General features: G+C 35.0%; 3 protein-coding genes across 7 annotated transcripts in view; all 3 read left to right on the top strand.

Annotated features, from left to right (window-relative positions):
• The first annotated feature begins 206 nt into the window (after positions 1-206).
• Positions 207-4,645, top strand: LOC113067989 (pikachurin-like). Its single transcript, XM_026240514.1, has 7 exons — positions 207-251; positions 1,278-1,301; positions 1,409-1,487; positions 2,190-2,333; positions 2,452-2,535; positions 2,725-2,828; positions 3,423-4,645. Exons 4-7 carry the CDS (start codon positions 2,212-2,214, stop codon positions 3,572-3,574), a joined length of 462 nt encoding a protein of 153 aa, XP_026096299.1. The 5' UTR covers positions 207-251; positions 1,278-1,301; positions 1,409-1,487; positions 2,190-2,211; the 3' UTR covers positions 3,575-4,645.
• A 3,785-nt stretch (positions 4,646-8,430) lies between these two features.
• On the top strand, positions 8,431-12,450 carry LOC113067914 (melanopsin-A-like). Its single transcript, XM_026240398.1, has 6 exons — positions 8,431-8,564; positions 9,666-9,799; positions 9,971-10,174; positions 10,661-10,832; positions 10,911-11,066; positions 12,339-12,450. Exons 1-6 carry the CDS (start codon positions 8,431-8,433, stop codon positions 12,448-12,450), a joined length of 912 nt encoding a protein of 303 aa, XP_026096183.1.
• A 4,371-nt stretch (positions 12,451-16,821) lies between these two features.
• Positions 16,822-21,092, top strand: part of pdlim5a (PDZ and LIM domain 5a) — a 59,144-nt gene continuing 54,873 nt past the window's right edge. For 4 of the 5 annotated variants that reach the window (XM_026240516.1, XM_026240519.1, XM_026240520.1 and 1 more), the window contains exon 1: positions 20,815-20,925. The gene's annotated coding sequence lies outside the window, so the exon portion shown is untranslated. Of the gene's footprint in view, positions 16,899-20,814; positions 20,926-21,092 lie in introns of those variants that run through there. The other variant, XM_026240517.1, reaches the window with a different exon arrangement.

Below are 21,092 nucleotides of genomic sequence, written 5' to 3' on the forward strand. Positions count from 1 at the left end.
CTGCAGCACCTGACTCTTTACAGATGTATGCAGATTCATATATCATTTTCATTCTTTCCTCCTGACCCAGATCACTCTGAATGACCGCACTATAGAGCTGAATCCCGGTCAGGCTTTTGGGGTGAACGTGTTGAACGCTGATCACCCGTGTGTGGAGAACCCGTGTGCTAATGGAGGAACCTGCAGGCCGAAGTGGGATGGATACGACTGTGACTGTACGCTTGGGTATGATGGGAAACACTGTCAGAAAGGTGAGAAAGCAAACAACTCGAAGGCATAGGTGCTCCTGAAGATCTGCCGTTCAAAGTTTAGCTTAAATTTGAATCACACAAACTTGAAGCCATAATCCAGGGATAAGTTAAGAATGGAATCCTTACATACTCCCGATGCAATTATTGACAAATGCATAATGTACAGTATGCGAGAAACATACTTTATCCCATTAAAATTAGTGCATGCAGCACAGTACTGTACATGATGTGCACCATGCAGTATTTAATTCCAAAAGTAGTCAATGTTAAATGATTTACTGCCATACTACTCTTACTATTTCAAGGTATGCAGATTTCTCATATGAATTTATGTTATATGTTATTGTTAACAGAAGACTACAGCTACAATTCTGAAAATCACTTTTGTAATAATAATATTTAACAAATCCTAAAAAGCAGAAAGGTTGGCTTTTATTTAACTATAATAATTTACAAAAATTACTAAAACTAAAGCAAAAATAAAAATAATTTACAGCTATATAGAAATTAACATAGACATATTTGAATAAATAATATTATATATATTATGTTATGTCATTTTAATTACAAAAGCACATTAAAAAATGACAAAAGCTTATAAAAATAGTTAATTAAACTGAAAAAAACAAAACAATAATAATGTATCTCAAAATGCATTGCACAACATTTAATCTTACATGCCATCATGCATATCCTCTTTGACTTATTATTTGATCAGGTTGTGTTTTTAAATACAAAATCAGATTAAAATGCAAATTACAATATGAGTATTACTGCAAACAATGCAAACTACTAAGCTTTGCATGGTGCTTCTCAAATTATCAGTATAAGGTTGAAACTACACTCTGCAGGAAGGCAGATATCCAGGAGTGGGACTGAGCGCTAAGTGAAAACTTTCCTCCCGTAGTATTTTTTGTTTGGTTTTAGACTGAGATGTCGCTCTGATATTCTTTGCAGACTTCTTCCATAACACCTCAAAATCTTTCTTAAGCTTCTTTTATTCTGTTTTGTGCTCTCACTGTGCAGAATGTGGGAATTATTGCTTAAACAGTAAGTACTAGAGGCAAAATCTTATTTGGCTTTAGAGTATTGATGATGTGTGCTGCCATCTAGTGCATGTAACAGAGCTGTGCACCTTTTGTTGTTCACTTTATCAGCTGTCACTGAATCTATTGAGATCCCCCAGTTCACTGGACGCAGCTATCTGACATATGACAACAGAGATATCCTCAAAAGGTAGAGTATTTTTGCTTTTACACTCTATAACTGCGCTCAAATCAATAGAGTCAATTAGTCCCTGCACACTTTTTCAGCAGCCTTGGTTCTAAAAGTATTTATTCCATTCATTTTTCTCATAGGGATTTTTTTCAAAGTCTTTGTTAATGTATTATATGCCATAAACTAAACCAAGCAGCTATGAGGTGAATCATTACAAAGTTGGATTTTAATTAAAAAGTATTCGAAAAAAATAATAATATGTGCTTAACTGCTTTAGTGAGGAAAAGAACTACAATCCATCGAAAGCACTGCAAATGACAATCAAACTAAATTTTACAATTGTAAAATATAAAACTATTCATTTAAAGTTATTGATTATAATTATAAAAACAATAGATTTAAGCAAAATGTCCATTACATCATTTGCAGTGCTTAATGGAAGAGTGTGTGGATAGTGCAGTCTCGCACAGTATCATGGGTAATGTAGTTTCCCACCTTGAATTCCACTGTTAAATCAAGTCATGTGAAATAATCCAAACCGATGGCTTCATCAAAAGCATTTTCATTGGAGCTCAGTGTAGGCCTGTCTTTATAAGTTAAAAATCTATTTCCCAAAGAACTCAATTGTTGCACTCTGTGCTTAATATGAAGATTTTGTCTTTTCTGTACATTCTGTACATGCATGCACACATGCTAATATATCTGTGCGTGTCTGTGCAGGGTATCAGGTTCCAGAACAAACATGTTCATGCGTTTTAAGAGCACATCTAAAGATGGTCTTTTACTGTGGCGGGGGGACAGTCCAATGAGAGCCAACAGTGACTACCTGTCTCTCGGCCTTCAAGACGGGGCGCTCATTTTCAGGTATAACAACATATACATCTGCATGCACCCATATGCTTAAAGACATGAGATTTACATTAATATGTCAGACAATTTCCAGATCTTAAGGTCCTCCTAACCTCTCTTCTTCTCTCTACAGTTATAATCTTGGTAGCGGAGCTGCCACTGTGGTCATTAATGGCACATTTAGTGATGGCAAATGGCACAGAGTGAAGGCTGTCAGGTCAGACATTTGCCATTAAAATGTCTTTCTCAATATGTCACATACTGTACTTTAGCATATTTGTTTTCTTTGAGCATGAAAACTGTTTAAGCTGTAAATTCTACGTCAAATGTCAGGCAATTTGCACCATTTAAAACATCTGTAGTTTTCTCAGTTTAACAGTCAAGATGGTTTCGTCTCTGTTTGAAGGGATGGACAGTTTGGTAAACTAACCGTTGATGATTATGGAGCTAAAACGGGCCGATCTCCTGGAAAGATGAGACAGCTGAACATCAATGGTGACCTTTACATTGGTAAGAATAAATGCAATTATGAAGTTAACTGCAATGTGCTAAAGATTGTGATAATGACAGTAGATGTTCACTCAAGAGTGTGTATGAAATAAAGTAGGAATAAAAAAACACTAACATTCAGAAGTGGTTTTATTGAAAGAAATTCAGCAAAGATGCATTCAATTGTTTAACAGTGACAGTAAAGACATTTATAATGTTTAAAAGCTGTTTGTTTTGAACCTTCTATACATTACAGAATCCTGAAATAAATTGATTACAGTTTTGATAAAAATATGAAGCATGTTTCTTAAACAGCAAATCAGCATATTAGAATGATTTCTGATTAAGAATCATGTGATGATGAAGACTGCAGTAATAGTGCAGAAAATTCAGCTTTGCATCACATGAATAAATACAATTTCTATTCAAAAAGAAAATTGTTATTTTAAATTGTAATCATTTTTCATGAATATTACTGTTTTTTTTGCAACCAATAAATGCAGCTGTGGTGAACATAAGAGACTAAAAAACAAAAAGAATGTTTGAATGGTAGTGTATGTGTTGTACATGTATTTGTTTAGTTCTGTTGGTGATTTTGATTTCACACTTCTCCAGGGGGGATGAAGGAGATCGCCTTGCACACTAACAGGCAGTACATGCGAGGTTTAGTGGGATGCATTTCTCATTTCACTCTGGCCACAGACTACCATCTGTCTCTGGTTGATGATGCAGCCGACGGCAAGAACATCAACACCTGCACCAACTGAACACCCGAAAAACACCAGTATCTGTGATCCAAGAACAACATCATCAAAATAACAACAATATCAGGAACACCAACATCACTGACCTCAGCTGAGAAGCAACAAATACATTTGCAATTGCAGCCAAAATTAATATATGCCCCATTCAACCCTTCAAAACGATCCTAGTTAGTCAACAGTAAGCTACAGTATAATGTAATAAAAGAGCCAAACTTACAGCATTTAGCTTGGAACATTGTACATGTGGTGAGATGAGGATGAAAGTGTTTTCTTCCATTATATACCAAATTCCTGCACCAACGGCAAGAGTTGGGCTTTTGTTGTTTAATAGTGTAATATTAATCAGTGTAATAACAAAACGGTTTTCAAACATGTAGTTGAATCACAGTAAATAAATGTTTTAATATTTCATAAGCGAGCATGCTTTTATTTGAAGGCAAGCCCAGCTCACAGGTTGTTTGTCCATCATGCAACATTTGATCTTTTACAGTAACAACTAAACATATTTATAAGCCAAACTGTGTATGTTTTCAAATCTACAAGCCCTTTTTATGGCACTTACTGTATGATTCTGCAACCAGTTCTTGTCCCCAGTCAGATGGGTCCTCTTGTATTATTCTCTTCAAGGGCAAAGGTGATGGAGAGATGTATTTATATAATTCATTTTTTTTTTTAAACCATTAATTTTGAATCAGTATTTAGACTGATGAATTTATAGATGAAGATTGTTTATGATGAGTAGCTGTCGTGTAGTGTAGTAAACGTCTCTCTCGTGAGGTAATGTTTGCAGTGTGAGTTTTTAGTGGTGGAAGGACAAAGTGATGTGATTTTTCTTTTGTATCAGAGGGTTTTCTTTAACGTCTCTGCCACTCTTTTCCTTCTGGCTACAAACTGGTAGGAATCCCAAAGACTCTTTTATAGCTTCTATAGCTGTTTATTTATTTTTGTTCATGTAAGTTAAAGGATGTCTGGAAAAAAAATCTCTTCATTTTTCTGCCTTGATGTTTTAAAAGCCTATCATTTTGCCATCAAAAATGTGACTTATTGCTTTCATTGATTTCATTAAATAAAAAGAATGCCAGACACTTCATTTTACAAGGGTGTATCTTTAAATGTATTTTAAAGCCTTGTAATTACAAATCTTTCTTAAAAGACAGTCAAAACAGAGACAGTCAAAACAGTATAAACCATATATAGCTATATATATATATATATATATATATATATATATATATATATATATATATATAAAAAATCGTGATTAATCGCATCCAAAATAAATGGTTTTGTTTATATGTATCATATATACAGTGTATATTATGTACATATAAAGACATATTCATATAAATTATATCATATATAAATCTATTTAACATATAAACGTAACATATTTTTCTTAAATATAGTCTATGCATGCATGTGTTTGTAGCCTATTTATACATAATAAATACACAGTACACACGCATATATTATGTAAACAAAAACATTGATTTTGGATCCGAATAATCTCGATGAATGGTTTGACAGAACTAATATATATAAGAGAGAGAGAAAACCTAAAATTCAAGCTATGGGGCAAAATGCCCGTTTGAAATTTTGTCTCATATTTACATCACATAGGCTAGTTAATAAATATCACACGAGCTGTAGCCTAAGTGCAATATCACAGCAGTGCAAATGTGATAAATTAACATTACTCATCTTATACAACAGTTAATTTAAGAAGTTAATATTGTGTTATTTTATAAACGATGTCTGTTTTGCTCAATTTTGCCAAACAAAATATACAAACAAATCAGAACTGTTCATCCCCGAGCAACCCACATTAGCATTTTATTTCTTAATCCACGTTTTGAACAAATTTGGTGAACCATTTGGCGGTTGATCCATTGGCCATAGTCGCGTTGGCTTTGAAGTGGCGCTGCACAGATTATTAAAGTAATAATTTACCCAACATGGCCAACCAAAAATAAAAAATTAAAATGAAATAAAAAATAAAAATAATACAAATTTAAATAAAAATGAAATTTCTGTCATCATTTACACACATGGTCCAAAAGAGTAAGCTATATGTAATACATTTTATCAAACAAAATATTTCTTGCTGAACTTACTTTTTGTCATTTCTGTTTGATGCTTTGCACAACAATGACTTTAAATTATATTTTCAGAGCAATTTCTCCAAATTTTATGTGCGTCAACTAGTTCTTCGTATTTTAAACACTAGATGTCAGCAAAAGATTTCTGAGAAAGCTGAAGGTTAAGCCCATTCGAAGAAGATTTATTTTATTATTATTTTGTTATTGTTGTTGTTGTTGTTATTGTAGGCTATTAGTGATACCTGTGTCTCAGATCTGCTGTGCTAGAATCTGACTGCATCTTACATTAAACTGTCTATTGTTACAGTAGATTTTGGTGTATTTGAAACTCTGTGATTAACTTAAAGGAAATTTTTAAAACCCCACATTTTGGGTTTAATTTTTGCCCTAAACTCAAATTTGATCTTGGACAGAGAGCATTATTCGGGCTGATATGAGCATTTTTTACACAAGCAAGACACAAGTGTGTTGTTGTATTGATATAATTTTCAGTTAATCATGATTCACAACACAGCTGTTCTTAGATATTGAATGTGTCTGTGTTAATGCCCTAAAATACCCTCCTTTTCTGTCCAGGTCGACACATTTCTCCACATAATGCTGACGTTTAAGTCCAACAGAGGATCAGCATGTAATGAAAACTGTTCATTCCAGAAAAAACAAAAAAACATTATAATTCATCTTGGCCTAAATAAGAGTAATCCCAAGACAACAAAAGATTAAGATGCGACATGACTCAGATTGCTAAGTTTAAAGCCTTGGTAAATTGCAGGATATCTTATTTCACTGGGGAATAGATCACCAGTCATGTGGAGTCAGACAATAATTACGAACTCATGATTTATTTCCATGCAAACATAATGCTTTCCAAGAAAATCTATCTATCCCTGAAGACCCTCCTCCCCCCAAAAGGTTTTGATTTAATTGCGAAATGACTACGTAAATGTCAACAGAATTCAAGTGAAAGCTTATTTTCTGTTTGAATTTGGCAGATTTTCTAAATAATGTTGTTGTTTTTTACCTTAGACTCAACTTATCACATTCCTCTATCTGCTTTTAGTCTTTTGCATTGTTTATGATGTTATTGCTGTTGCCAATTTGTGCACCATTACTATACTGCAAAACATTCTCTTGATTAAACCCACATTTAATTTCATGCCATTGTTACTTTATGCACAATGCTGCAGAGGGATGATTTGTTCAAGACAGGCTAAAGAGGCTTATATCGATCTTTACATGTGCAGCTGTCCTATGGTAATATCAGATGTCAGGATCCCTAAATCTCTCCACTCATCTGAACGAGACTGTCTTAATCATCATATTGAGTTGAGAAAGTTGTGGGTGGTTGCTAGGGTGTTGCTATGCAGTTGCTAAGGTGTTCTTTCCGGTAGATAGGTAAAAGGTCCCACCTGCAAGTCTCATGATCTCTACTTCTGTAGCACACACACACACACACACACGAATAGACAGTTCAAAAGAGCAGCATTTCTAATAAATATAATTTTTGTTTAACAATGTCTTTACTGTCACTTTTGACCAATTGAGTGCATCCAAAGTATTAATTTCTTTGAAAAAATCTTACTGACTCCAAACTTTTGAATGGTGCACATTCATCTCCATTAATAAAGGAACTTTATTTCTAAATGATGTCAGTTTTGCCCCCCGCAGATCTTAGATTAGGAGTGAGAACCTCTCACAGTATGCTCCAGGTTAGTTAGATTGATTCCTTGAGCTATAATATGATCAGCCGGAGGCTGGTGTGTTACTGTGAGCACGCTTGTCATATAGGCTGAATTAGAGTAATGCTGTTATTGTCAGTGAGGTTTTAGCTAAGATTTAGGATTATGGAGAGAGATATAATCCCACATCTTTCAATCCCACAGAGGCCATTGACTGCCGTGGAGAGAACAGAAGTGATGCCTGGATTACGGAGCTAAAGTGATGAGAGAACATGCGGACAGACACACAAGGTCTCTCAGGACGAACCATTAAGCTTTTTTATTCGCTGGTTATTGTAGGATAAAACAAGGTGGTCACAGTCGAAAGTGTTTTCTGCTAATGTTATACCAAAGCTTTGTATTGTCAAATGTACAAGAGCAGAACTCTGACAGTATAATCAAGCTCGATGGATGTAGTAAGTTATCAGGAGACTTTCCCCCAACTTTTTTTATTAATACTTTGAATTTGACATACTTTAAACATATACTGTTTTTCTACTGTACAGTAGGAAATTATGCACTTTTGGATGCCAACACACACTCATGCATTTTGTAACTATTTACACTTAATCAAATTAGTGTCTAAATAAAATGAATTTGATTTGTATGTTTTCAAACAATCTGCTTACATTGTATGGGTCAAAATTATCAATTTTTATTTTATGCCAAAAATCATTTGGATGTTTAGTAAAGATCATGTTCCATGAGGATATTTTGACTGGTAATGATGCTCTATTTTCATAATAACCTGCCCCTTGTGTGTGTGTGTGTGTGTGTGTGATGAGCATGGGATCGCTCTGAAGACACAGAAAGCTTGGGTGGGACAGATGCTGGAGCGAGGGGTGTGTCATGTGACATGACAAGTAGGTCGCAGTGTGTCCATCTGTGGCTGTTACTGATAGTGTTTAACTAAACTCTCTCTTACTCTGAGCAGAGAGGGATGTGGGAAACAGAAGACCGAGACCATGACTGAGTCTGCGCTCAGGTTGGGTTTGTTGAAGAGCTGTTCTTCAGTGTTTGTTGCTGTATCTTCAGTTTGGTGATGGAGCCTCAACGGCAGATCTACAAAAGACTGGACATCCCGGATCATGTGCATTACATCATCGCCTTCGTCATCCTCATCATCGGCACTTTGGGAGTCACGGGCAACACTTTGGTCATGTTTGCCTTCTACAGGTATGAATGCTTCGTTTTGTTGAGGTGAAGAACTTTCCGCTCGTGTCGGTAAGTTTGGTGTTTTATTAGTTAGCACTGTAATTAATTAATTATCAAACTCAATTTGAAAATGTTATTGAAATTGTATTAGTAAATTGGGGAAGTGCGGTAAAACTAGAGCAGGCAGTTTGTTCAGATTAAGGTTACTCAGGCAAAACACCCTGCAGGTCACCGAACAGCCCTAATCCTCATTTTCCATAATTGTTTTTTTAATATGTATTAAAAATAGGTCATTTTTATGGCAGGGAAATTGTGAATATTGTGAATGAGGTATAAATAACAAGGTTTATTTCAGTTCCATAAATGGGTGCAATTTTTAAAATCATGGGTTTCTGAGAGTGAAAAGAATTGACTGCTATTCCAGGAATGCAGGGAATCCCTAAAACTGCTGTACATCGATGGAAAGAACTGAAATGGGGGCATTTGATCTGTTGGATGTCAGCTTTGACAAATAACTCATTTGCATCTCATCTTCTTTTTATGCATTTACAATGAAGGGTTTTGTCAGCAAAGAATAGTAGGGATATAATCATTCTGTGTGTGTAAAAAATTACATATTTGCTTTTAAATGCAGTTAAAAGGATAGTTATGGAATATTTCTGCCATGAATAAAAAAAATTATTGCTACTTTGTGTCTCACAGTTCGGATTTTTTTTTCTTGAAAATTTGACTTATTTTAATACAAAATCTGAATTGTGAGATGTAAACTACAAATTTGTGGGAAAACGTCAGAATTGTGAGATATAGACTTAAATTCTGAATTTTATTCACTGGTGGAAACACACTGTTATAGGACAGTTAATCAAAAGAAAATTACTTTTGAAATGACTTAAAGATATTTTTACTGGAAAACAAACAGTTTTAGTTCACATTGACTCCCATTGTACTTTTGGTCCATATATAGGAAGTCAATGGTAACCTAAACTGTTATATCTTCAAAATATCTTTTGTCTTTTGCAGAAAAAAAAGAGTTAAATTAATTGTTCATAAACTGTGTTTTTTCTGTTTTAACAATGGAATAAATGGAATAAACATAACTTGGTCTCAATATTTTTTGTGCAGTAATAAAAAGTTGCGGAGCCTGCCAAATTATTTCATAATGAACCTGGCGGTCAGTGATTTACTCATGGCCATCACACAGTCTCCAATGTTCTTCATCAACTGCTTGTTTAAGGAGTGGATGTTTGGGGAGCTGGGTAACATGATCTTTTTACAGACATTTGTAAGATTTTGAAAGATGTAGAACAAACATCACATACAAAAAATACAAAAAACAGACTTATTATTATTCTATAAAAAAATTTTTCACTCAAACCTGTCTTGACTGTTATACAGACTAGATTCTCTATATTGCTTTGTGTCTTCAGGATGTAAAATATATGCATTCTGTGGTGCGCTGTTTGGCATCACCTCGATGATAAACCTGCTGGTCATCTCTATCGATCGATACCTGGTCATCACCAAACCGCTGCAGACCATCCAGTGGAACTCCAAACGCAGAACCTCTCTGGCCATCCTGTGCATCTGGATCTACTCGCTGGCCTGGAGTCTGGCACCTCTGATTGGCTGGAGTAAGATTTCATCCTTCTTCTGTTAAATTCAGACATGAAATATTTGAGATCTCCTTCAAAGCTTTCAGAATCTTCCAAAAAATAAGTAAATAAATAAAAAACTTTTAAAATATTTTTTTCTGTATTTTTTAAATAAACTGACAGTATCTTTAAACAAAAAAAACATTATTTTATTTATTCATAATTAGAAAATAGTAGAAACTTTGCTGAAGTGATTATTTTTATGAACTTTATTTTATACAGATAATCTGGAAAACACTCTAGCTAAAGTATTTTTTACTAATAGCTTAATGCAACTCTTTATCTTAAAATGATTGTTTTTCTCTCAATAGTGAGTTCGGACCTCACAATTCAGAATTTTTTTTTTCCTCAGATATCTTGCAATTGCAAAGATATTTTTATAAGATATTTTATTATCTGTGAACTATCCCTTTAAGGTGTGACTTTAGCTTGAAATCTCCGATGTGTCTTTTAATGCTCCTGCAGGTTCCTACATCCCTGAAGGTCTGATGACATCCTGCACGTGGGACTACGTCTCACCTTCTCCCAGCAACAAGAGTTACACCATGATGCTGTGCTGTTTCGTCTTCTTCATCCCTCTGGCCATCATCCTCTACTGTTACCTGTTCATGTTCCTCTCTGTACGAAAGGCCAGCAGGTCTGAGCTCCTGGAGGCCTTTTCAAATTGAAGAGTGTTCACTGAAAAGTGTTAATGTGTGTGTGTGTGTGTGTTTAGAGATCTAGAGCGGCTGAGCACTCAGAAGTCCAGTCTTGTGAAGCAGCAGTCCATGAGGAGTGAATGGAAACTGGCTAAAATAGCAGCTGTGGTCATAGTGGTGTATGTGCTGTCCTGGGCTCCCTACGCGTGTGTCACCCTCATCGCCTGGGCAGGGTGAGTGCTGAGCATCTACACGTTTGTATTTCTGGAGGATCATGTGATGCTGAAGCCTGGAGTGAAAATGCTGAAAATTCAGCTTTGCATCACAGTAATACATTACATTTCAAAATACATTAAGAAAAAAAAGTTACACTGCAAAATAGGACTGATTTTACAAATAAACGCAGCCTTGTTGAGCAAAAGAAACTTCTTTCAACAACATCAAACATTCTCATGACTCCACAATTTTAAAGAGTAGTGCACATCAAATTCCGTGACTACATGCATTATACATAAATATCAGTATTATTGTCACATGCAACTGTATGGGGTTGTAAAATTATGGCCTCATACTGATTTTACAGCCATGTGATGAGAACAAGACAACAGCTCACTTGTGTTCACTGTCCTGCTCTGTTGTTATCTGTCCTGTAGGCATATGACATAGTCTTTCCTCTGAGATTAAAGGGATACATTTGATGAGAAGTAACTATGAAATATAGTATTTGTCCTAAATTTGAAAGTGTACTGTTCCTAAAACATCTTATTTCTCGTGCTTGCTATTTAAAATTTGGGAAGAATGTGGATAATTTCAGTAATGGGGATACGATTTCTGTGTAACCCTATATGTTTAAGTACTGACAGTTACTGGCTATAAAAAAAGTTTCATTTGCAGATTTCAACCATATAACAGGACACATTGTAACACTATGTGGGGTAACTTTTAACTGTTTAAAGACGCTTATATTAAGAAAAGTTTTTAAATAGATATTTTTGCGCTGTGTAGTGTTGAAGATATAGTTTTGAGTCATCGTTATTGTTATTAGTAATCCCTTTGGAAATCAGAATTCTAGAGGACACAAAAAAATAAAATGTTGCAAAAAATATTCAGAAATGACATAAAAAAACAAGCAATAATGGAAATTTTGACTCATAACCAGCTACTGAGATACAGACCAATATGGCGAAAGTCCTCAATACAGTATATGATGCATTGAATTGGTACACTAGATGCTATTTATAGTTTGTCAGAATATATATCAGAAGTGTTACAGTGTCTGTAATCTGCAAATCCCCTGATTATCTGGCACTTTTCGATGTACATTTGTCTGTGTATGTGAGTGTGTTTGTGGATCTCTAGCTATAAGCTCAGCACAGCTGTGTGAAGTAGGAAGTGATTATAAAACATTATAATCTCTTTTTCTCTCTTCAGCACTGCACTTGATTTTTTTTGGAATGACCTACATGCATTTAAAAGTAACTGTATTTTTCCCTGTGTTTTCTCAGGCATGCAGGCATCCTCACACCCTACTCTAAAACACTGCCTGTGGTCATCGCCAAATCATCTGCCATCTACAACCCTTTCATATATGCCATAGTTCACACCAAATACAGGTAAATAGATAATGAAACAAACAAAATACACAATAACGCATATTTCATGCAAAAACATGTTTGTATGTGGACAAAATAAATACAAAGGGTTAGTAGAACATTAATGTCAAGCAGTGGCCGCAATGCCCCAGACTAAAACTAATTTAAACGATTTATAATATAACATAATATAATATAATATAATATAATATAATATAATATAATATAATATAATATAATATAATATAATATAATATAATATAATATAATATAATATAATAATATGCATTCAAACAGTTTATTTAAATAATAATAATTGATATTTTAATGTTTTTAAATTACATGTTGTTTTATAATCATTTGTCACACCAAAAGTCTATTTAAGTGAACTAAAAAAGTTGATGACATATTATATATATATATATATATATATATATATATATATATATATATATATATATATATATATATATATATATATATATATATATATATAATTTTTTCATGTCACGACATATATTAATTTGTCTGCAGAGCCACATTGGCTGAGAAGGTCCCAGGTTTGTCCTGCCTGTCTCGTGTTCAGAAGGACTGTCTCACCTCTTCCACCAATAGTGATGCCTCTGTCCAGGACACCAGCATCAGCAGACAGTCATCAGTCTCCAAGAACAAACTCCACAAAACCACCGCCAATGACTCCAGTACTATGGTACAGTAGAAATGTCCATCCTTTCATATCAATGGTCTTAAATTTGAATCGTACAACCTGCTCAATACTACACACTTTATATCAGTAACACTGCTATTATCAAAATCTTTAGGATGCTGAATAAGGTGCTGGTTTTTCCATGGATCTATATTTTAGGGTGTGTTTATGTGTGTGTGTGTGTGTGTGTGTGAGATTGCAGGTAATGGGAGAAACGGAGCTAAATCTGATGGTGAACAGGTCCAACTTAACTAAAGTGTCATTTAGAAACTTAACGAGACAACGGATCCTCAAATGCTCCTCGCTGCTGATAGAGAAGGTGAGGTTGAATTCACTGGCACTGAAACATTAATATTTCACTTAAAAATTTGCTGAAAATGTACTCTCCCCCAGGCCATCCAAGATTTTGTTTCTCCATCAGATTTGGATACATTTTTCATCACTTGCTCATCAGTGGATCCTCTGCATTGAATGGGTGCCGTCAGAATGAGAGTTCAAACAGCTGATAAAAACATCACAATAATCCATACCCCTCCAGTCCAGCATTTACTGTCTTGTGAAGAAAAAAATTGCTTCATATTTGTACGAAGCAACTTAACTTTAAATAATCTCTTCTGGCCAAAATACGAGTCCATAATAACGCTTCCTCCAGTGGAAAAGTCCAGCCCATGTTGTCCTCTCACATCAAAATACACCAATAGATTTAGTTAAAACTGTTTTGGCATTTGATCTATGCATATTTCACTTCTGATTCAGATGAGACAATTTTATCCCTAGCTAAAAAAAATATTGTGGATAAAGAACCATTTAATGATTGATTTGTTAATGAAAAAAATTTAGCTTTTTTCTTTACCAGACATCAACTGTTGGAAATGAGTGCTGTGGATTACTGGTTATTATTGTGATGTTTTCATCAGCTGTTTGGACTCTCATTCTGACGGCACCCATTCACTGCAGAGGATCCATTGGTGAGCAAGTGATAAAACGCTACATTTATTCAAATCTGTTCTGATGAAGAAATAAACTCATTTGCATCTTGGATGGCCTGAGAATATTTTCAGTAAATTGAAATTTTTTGGTGAACTTTACCTTTAAAAAGACTTATGAATCAAACTTATAGACCAAATGAATGTACAGGAAGGGGTGTGTCCATATACAGTAATTCAACCAATCACCAAGTGTATTTGTGTTCTAGCCTCCGGTTCAGATGAGAGAGTCGTTCAGTCTATGCGAGCGAGATCTCGTCTCTGGTTCCCTCGCCATGGCAACAGCACCAACGGTCATTTACACTAAGAAGAGCAGGAGTGCTGACATGACCTCTGACCTCTCATTTAACCCTAAGAACGACTCTTTGACCTGGAGCTCCTCAGACGCTCCCACAATCATCTTCAGTCCAGCTCCAGAGAGCAACATGAGAGAAGATACAGCATGAGAAGAAAAGTCTGGATCTCACTGTCAGGACTTAATATCTGACCTCACAAACACAAACTGCCCTGCAGAGCTACAGGAGACTACAGAGAGCTTTCTCTCACGAACCGACCAGCACTGATCTGGCACTGTTAAATCAATGCTGATAATGACTAGATGTGCACTTCATGAAGGAATCATCAGTGCTTGAGAAATGACCTTTTAGAGGTGTGTGTGTGTGTGTGTGTTTGACAATCAAAGGCTATTTGTTTTTATTGAAAAGGTTTTTTTTATTTACATTTTTTTTTGTCTGAAGAAATTCTAAAAATAATATATTTGTACATTCCTTTTGTCTTCACACACATGAACCACATGTTACTTATTTTAATGACCAAAAAGTACACTTACATGTATTTGTTGTATCAGCCTTTATCTAAAGCAAAGTACAAAATAAAAAAATAAAAAAATAAAAAAAATAATAATATTATTGAATAATACAGATATTTGGGTTATGTTTTACAATAGAAAACTATTTCTTTTAAATTCTAAGTTTAATTAAATATGTACCTTAATGATTCTTTGTAATTATTTGTGATATTTATTAGCAATATCTAAGATATAAGAGAAAGAGAATTATTTCAACACCAAAGTTCTTTTTTTTTCTTCTGTGTACTATTTGGCTTTGTTTCAATTTTGTGTGTGTGTTTCTTTCGGAAATAACTACAAACCAATATTTGTTGCCAAAGCCCTTACTTAGTGATATATGTTTCAATATACACCATGAATACAGAACAACTTTGTAATTTCCACAAATAGGTAGAAGCATCTAGTTTTTAAACAAAATAACTGGTAATTGATAAAAAAAAAAAATCACATACTTAATTTATTTGATTTAAATCTACCGTTTATAAATCTGAATATACTGTACTGTTGGCATTACCACGGAAATGCTTCATTTTCATCCTTCATCCAGCAGAGGACGCTGAATATCATGCCATCACAACCTGTTTAAATGATTCCCAGATTATCTTTAATGCAGAATTGATTCAGTAAATAGTGTAACTATTGTCTCACCTTAATATCTGTAAGACTAGCCTGTGCTTCAGAGAGATTTGACTGTATTTAGAGCACATTGATTTCTAAACAGTCCCCTCATTTGTCTCTGTTGCTTTATGAGTGCATTAGCTCAGAGCGTAAAATAAACTGGAATCACTCTCACTGCTTTTTCAAGAGGACAGTTTGAACTAGAGTACATTATTGATCCCCATTCTTTGAACAGATGCTAATAATAGCTTCTTTATGCATTGGTGTGGTCTGTGTTTACACTACATCTTATTTAGCCCCCATTAACATCATTGGCATGCTTTTAGACTGTCTAACATGTCAGACTGTTTAAAGAGTCTGTAGTCTTTGTAAAAGCTGTCGTCCTGTGGATGGAGGGAAAGGCCAGACAGGGTCTGTGTGATTTAGGTACCGTGCTGTGCAGTAAACACTGTTATCTCTCTGTGAATGTGAGGATTTTTGGGTTTCATCATCATAAATCATTACTTATATGACTGATTCAGTATGGTAGTGTTACTTTTTCTCAAAATTGTAAAACTGCACCTTTTGAAACCTGCACCACCAAGTAAAAGTACTATTCCATAAGACTGAAACAATCTGACTTTATACATTATGTTTATTATCATATATTGAGCTTTTTCAAGTCATTTATTTTAAATTGTATTTGCTATGTGTAGGTATATATATATATATATATATATATATATATAGAGAGAGAGAGAGAGAGAGAGAGAGAGAGAGAGAGAGAGAGTACTGACAAAGTTATGTAAATGTCTCTGTGTATATATAGCTTTTTTTTTTTTGCCAGGACATAGTATTTTGTATTTTTCACCCACTTTATTTTTACAATTTCAATTATTACAAAATTAAATTTTTCATATTTTATATTTCATATTATATTCCTATTTTATAAATATTTGCCTGTACATTATTTTTACGTGGTATGAGCAATGCATTTCTTTCTTTCTTTTTTTCATCAGTGCAATGTGTCACATAAATTAAATATAATTCAACTATACTTAATTTTCCTTTTCTTTAATACATACTTTTATTGCATGGTCGGAATATAAGCTGCTTAATAGTAGTTAAAAAAAATTGTTATGCAATGTAGCGTCCTTATAAAGTAAAAAATAAAAAGCTTTATGGGGGTTGCGGGAAGGTCCCTGTAGTGTTTTATTTTTTTCTGTAGGTCCAGCCCACGTTTGATGACGTCACTAGCGGAGGGACCACATGAGGCTCGCAGCGCCGCCGCAGCTGCACAGACGCGACGCGACTCATCTCCAGACCTGCGCGCACAGGTAAGCGCGAGCTCATCACATGACGCAAGACAGGAGAAACTTTAAAACGGTTTTACATGAATTTCAGTTAAATACTTTTAGTGTGTGGGAAAGCGGGGCAAGTTGTCACTACAGCACTTGCTGTTTATTGACGCCGATTTGAGAAGAATATGTTTTTTTTAAATGTGAAACTGTCTTAAGTAAAATAAGTAAAATAAGTAATTTTCTAAAATGCAGTTTTAAATAACCATTTTTTTAAATGCAGATTGAAAAGAGTAAGACAATTAAAAATAATAATACAAATAAAAATATACCATTGTTTTGTTCATAGAACTGATAAAACTCATAAACAGCATGTTCTTATATAAATGTGACAACTTGCCCAATCCGAATCACTTGTTTTAGAAACACAGTTCAACCCTTTAGTTTTATCTTCTTATATTATATTTATCTGCATTCTAGTGATGCATGCTAGTGTTAGTGTGTGTGTGTGTTTACTTTAATCAAGAACTATAGAAAACAATGATGACGTTGGTTATTTAATTTATACTAATTTATAAGGGCTTTGAGTGAGTTGAAACCACACTGATGTTCACTGATGAAATTAATGAATTCACGCAGTATTTCTTTTTTGTAAAATATGTTAGATTTGAAAAACGAAGTTTAGCAAAATCGATATTTGTGTTGACATGGCATGCCTGCAAATTGCCTAATAATATCCATAACGCATGGAGTAAATGTTAAGTGTGAAATGGTGAGAATAAACTGAAATCAGGATTTGGTAGTGTTAGGATTTGGTAGTGTTCTTCAGGAACTGTATTGTCTCATAATGTCTCGGAGGGCAACATATGGATGGGGGGATGTCATATGTTATTCAGGCTAGGGTCCATGTCTGTCTTCACCCCTCTGCTCTGGATGAGCAAATTAGACAGGCAGCAGATGAGGAAAATTATTTAAATCACTAAATTACCAAGCATAAAAATTATTATTATTATATTATCAGTGTACAAAACAGTTGTGCTGCCTCATGTTTTTTTTGAACCTGTTATACTTTTTCCAGGATTCTTTTATTAATATATATATATATAATATATATTTTTTTAATAAACAGTATTTATTAAAATGGAAATCTTAACACTACCGTTCAAGAGTTTGAAGTCAAATTTGGATTACATTTTTTTCTTTCTTTTTTTTTTGAAAGTAATGAAAACTTTTATTCAGCAAGGATGTGTCAAAAGGATAAAAAGTGATAGCAAAGACTCATTAGACTCAGAGACTTGTTAGAAAAGTTGTTAATTTTAAATGAATACTGTTCTTTTTCACTTTTTATTCATTAAAGAATGCAGAAAAAAACAGCACTGATAATGTTGTTTCCAGCACTAATAATAAATCAGCACATTAGAATGATTTCTGAAGGATCATGTGTCAATGAAGACAGGAAATTCAGCTTTGCATCACAGGAATAAATTACATTTAAAAGGAAATTAAAACTGAAAACCAATATTAGAAAACTTTTTCAGGAGATTATATTTACAAATTGGTATATAAACCATAAATTCAACTGACTCATGGGTCACCGACACATTCACATGTAAGCATAGCAAGCAGATGCGCAGATGCTCAGATGCTCAGATGCGCAGACACTGTTTCATTATTTATTTTTAGCATGCAGAACATTGATTGGTCCTTGTGAAGATCTGCTCACTGTTCCAGGAACTAGCACCTTTTGGGGCTTTAGTTATTGCTTTAGCAGTGTTTCAAAAAGTCAAACTCTTGCTCTTATTTAGAGATTTGAACAAACTCCAAATCGTAACTTCTGCGTTTAACCCTTCCTACAGTGCTTTTGCTCCAGACATGAACGATACCTTACATCTTTTCTATGCAATTAGAGTTCCAGGTTTGAAAGCATTGTCAGCAGGTATCAGACGACTGAATTAGTTACTCGTCTGGTTTAACTGCATTGATTCAGTGCAGACAGATCAGGATTAAATTAGATTAGTAGTTGCATACAGCCAGACAGATTCTTTGAGTTTATGCGCATGATATTTTTAGTCAGAAATGTCTCACACACACACACACACACACACTGCAATTGTGACTTAAATGTGGTTAATGCAGTTAAATCTCTTTGTAATGCTAATGAATAAGGTCATCTATGACCAGCGGCCAGAAGAAACACAACACAAAGCAGCAATCTGTTTTCCTTGTGTCTCCCGCTGGAGTCGCTGGATCTATAACGCATGTTGTTGGAGAAAACTGTAAACCAGAGAAGCACTTAATCCGACAGCTATTATGAACACACACACACACACACAGACAGCGTGTATTGTTCTGGCTTTGGTCTCAGCTGTTCTCACTCAAGCCTAAAGCTACTTACTGCCGCCACTCAGCATGCCTCTGAATGCTCTATTGTGTGTGTCCGCATATATCATTTATCTTATGCCACTAATGTGATTTCCATATTGTGTACTTCTGCACTTCTGTGGCAAGAGAGATGAGTGTGTGTGTGTGTGGAGAGGGAGATGAACACATTGAGTATGATGAGTTTTAAACTATTGATATTACATCTGGGTCAGATACCGGACAAACCCCTCACTCAGCACACACACACTCACACACACAAACACACACACACACACACACACACACACACATGGTCCGTTCATTCATCTATTCATCCATCCATTCCTCTATCATCAATTCATTCATCCATCCATCCATCCATCCATTCCTCTACCATCCATTCATTCATCCATCCATCCTCTTCCCATCCATCCATCCATCCATCCATCCATCCATCCATTCCTCTACCATCCATTCATTCATCCATCCATCCTCTTCCCATCCATCCATCCATTCCTCTACCATCCATTCATTCATCCATCCATCCATCCATTTCTCTATATCCATCCATCCATCCATTCTTCTACCATTCATCCATCCATTCATTCATTCATCCATCCATTTCTCTATATCCTTCCATCCATCTATCCATCCATTCATTCTTCTACCATTCATCCATCCATCCATCATCCATCCATTTCTCTATCATCCATCCATCCTCTAGAGGAATGGATGGATGGATGAAAGAGGAATGGATGGATGCCATTCCTCTTTCATCCATCCATCCATTCCTCTACCATCCATCCATCCATCCTCTTTCCATCCAGCCATCATCCATCCATCTGCAATATTTTCATACATTTTCTATCATCTTTCAATCTTTCCATCCATCTATCCATCTACACATTCATCTGTCATCTTCCCATATTTTCATCCATCATTCCATCTTTCCATCCATCTGTCCAGTCATCCATCCGTCTATTCAACTCTCATCTTTCAGTCTTCATCCATCCATCCATCCATCCATTGTCCGTCCATTTATCCATCATCCTTCTACCATCTTCCATCCACCCATATTTATATCGAATTGGAAATTGTAGTGCAACAGAAGCCGTGCACAATCACCACAGCACAGTACAACATTCTAGAAACATTACTATAATTTTCCATCATTTGGGTTTGTTTAATGAGAGTAACATTTGTCTTACTGATAGCAGATGAAGAGCATTCTGGATAATGCGTGACGACAGCATGGATCACATGTGAATCTCATCTGTATTTCAGTGTTTAGAGTAATCTTACTCTTTTTCCATGATGAATTATTGGACAATATGAGCAATAGACAGAGATACTGGCAGGCTAAAGCATTCCCTCTAGAAATGTGCTGGTGATGGGACACCCATCTGACCCGTGGAACATTCCAGCGTCTGATCCTGATCGTCTAATCTCAGGACCTTTGTTTAGGGTTCTGGTGGCTTTATGATGGTTCCTTTTTAATATTTGGCAGCACGTCTAGGGTCTGTTCCCAAAATATCAGTGTGTAAGCCTAGCACCCCCATCCCAACCCCCAAAATACACACACACCCTCTGATAGATGGGTATAAATGGACAGTCTGCTGTCTGAGTGGATCATTTTGTGTTGGACCTTTCGACCTGAATTGCAGAGAAGTCCGTTTCTTTTTGTCAAGGTTGTTGCTTTCTGAAGGTAAAGTTATCTGAATAACATATGCGGAACGATTTATTTTCTTTAACTTTGTTAAATGTATGTTAATTTATGGATTATATATTGTTTTTTGTATTACATTACTGTTCAGAAGCTTGCTTTTAGCTAGGATGCAATAAATTGTTCGAAAGTGATAGTAAAGACATTTA

Source organism: Carassius auratus, linkage group LG30F, assembly GCF_003368295.1.
Source record: "Carassius auratus strain Wakin linkage group LG30F, ASM336829v1, whole genome shotgun sequence".
In the NCBI taxonomy this organism is placed as follows: domain Eukaryota; kingdom Metazoa; phylum Chordata; class Actinopteri; order Cypriniformes; family Cyprinidae; genus Carassius; species Carassius auratus.

Bases quoted from the DNA above. Each gene is read 5' to 3' on its own strand.
- LOC113067914 (XM_026240398.1), top strand. From the start codon at position 8,431: ATGGAGCCTCAACGGCAGATCTACAAAAGACTGGACATCCCGGATCAT. The intron at 8,565-9,665 runs GTATGAATGCTT...TTTTTTGTGCAG, and splicing joins GTCATGTTTGCCTTCTACAG to TAATAAAAAGTTGCGGAGCC. The intron at 9,800-9,970 runs GTAACATGATCT...TTGTGTCTTCAG, and splicing joins GTGGATGTTTGGGGAGCTGG to GATGTAAAATATATGCATTC.
- LOC113067989 (XM_026240514.1), top strand. From the start codon at position 2,212: ATGTTCATGCGTTTTAAGAGCACATCTAAAGATGGTCTTTTACTGTGG. The intron at 2,334-2,451 runs GTATAACAACAT...TTCTCTCTACAG, and splicing joins GACGGGGCGCTCATTTTCAG to TTATAATCTTGGTAGCGGAG. The intron at 2,829-3,422 runs GTAAGAATAAAT...ACACTTCTCCAG, and splicing joins CAATGGTGACCTTTACATTG to GGGGGATGAAGGAGATCGCC.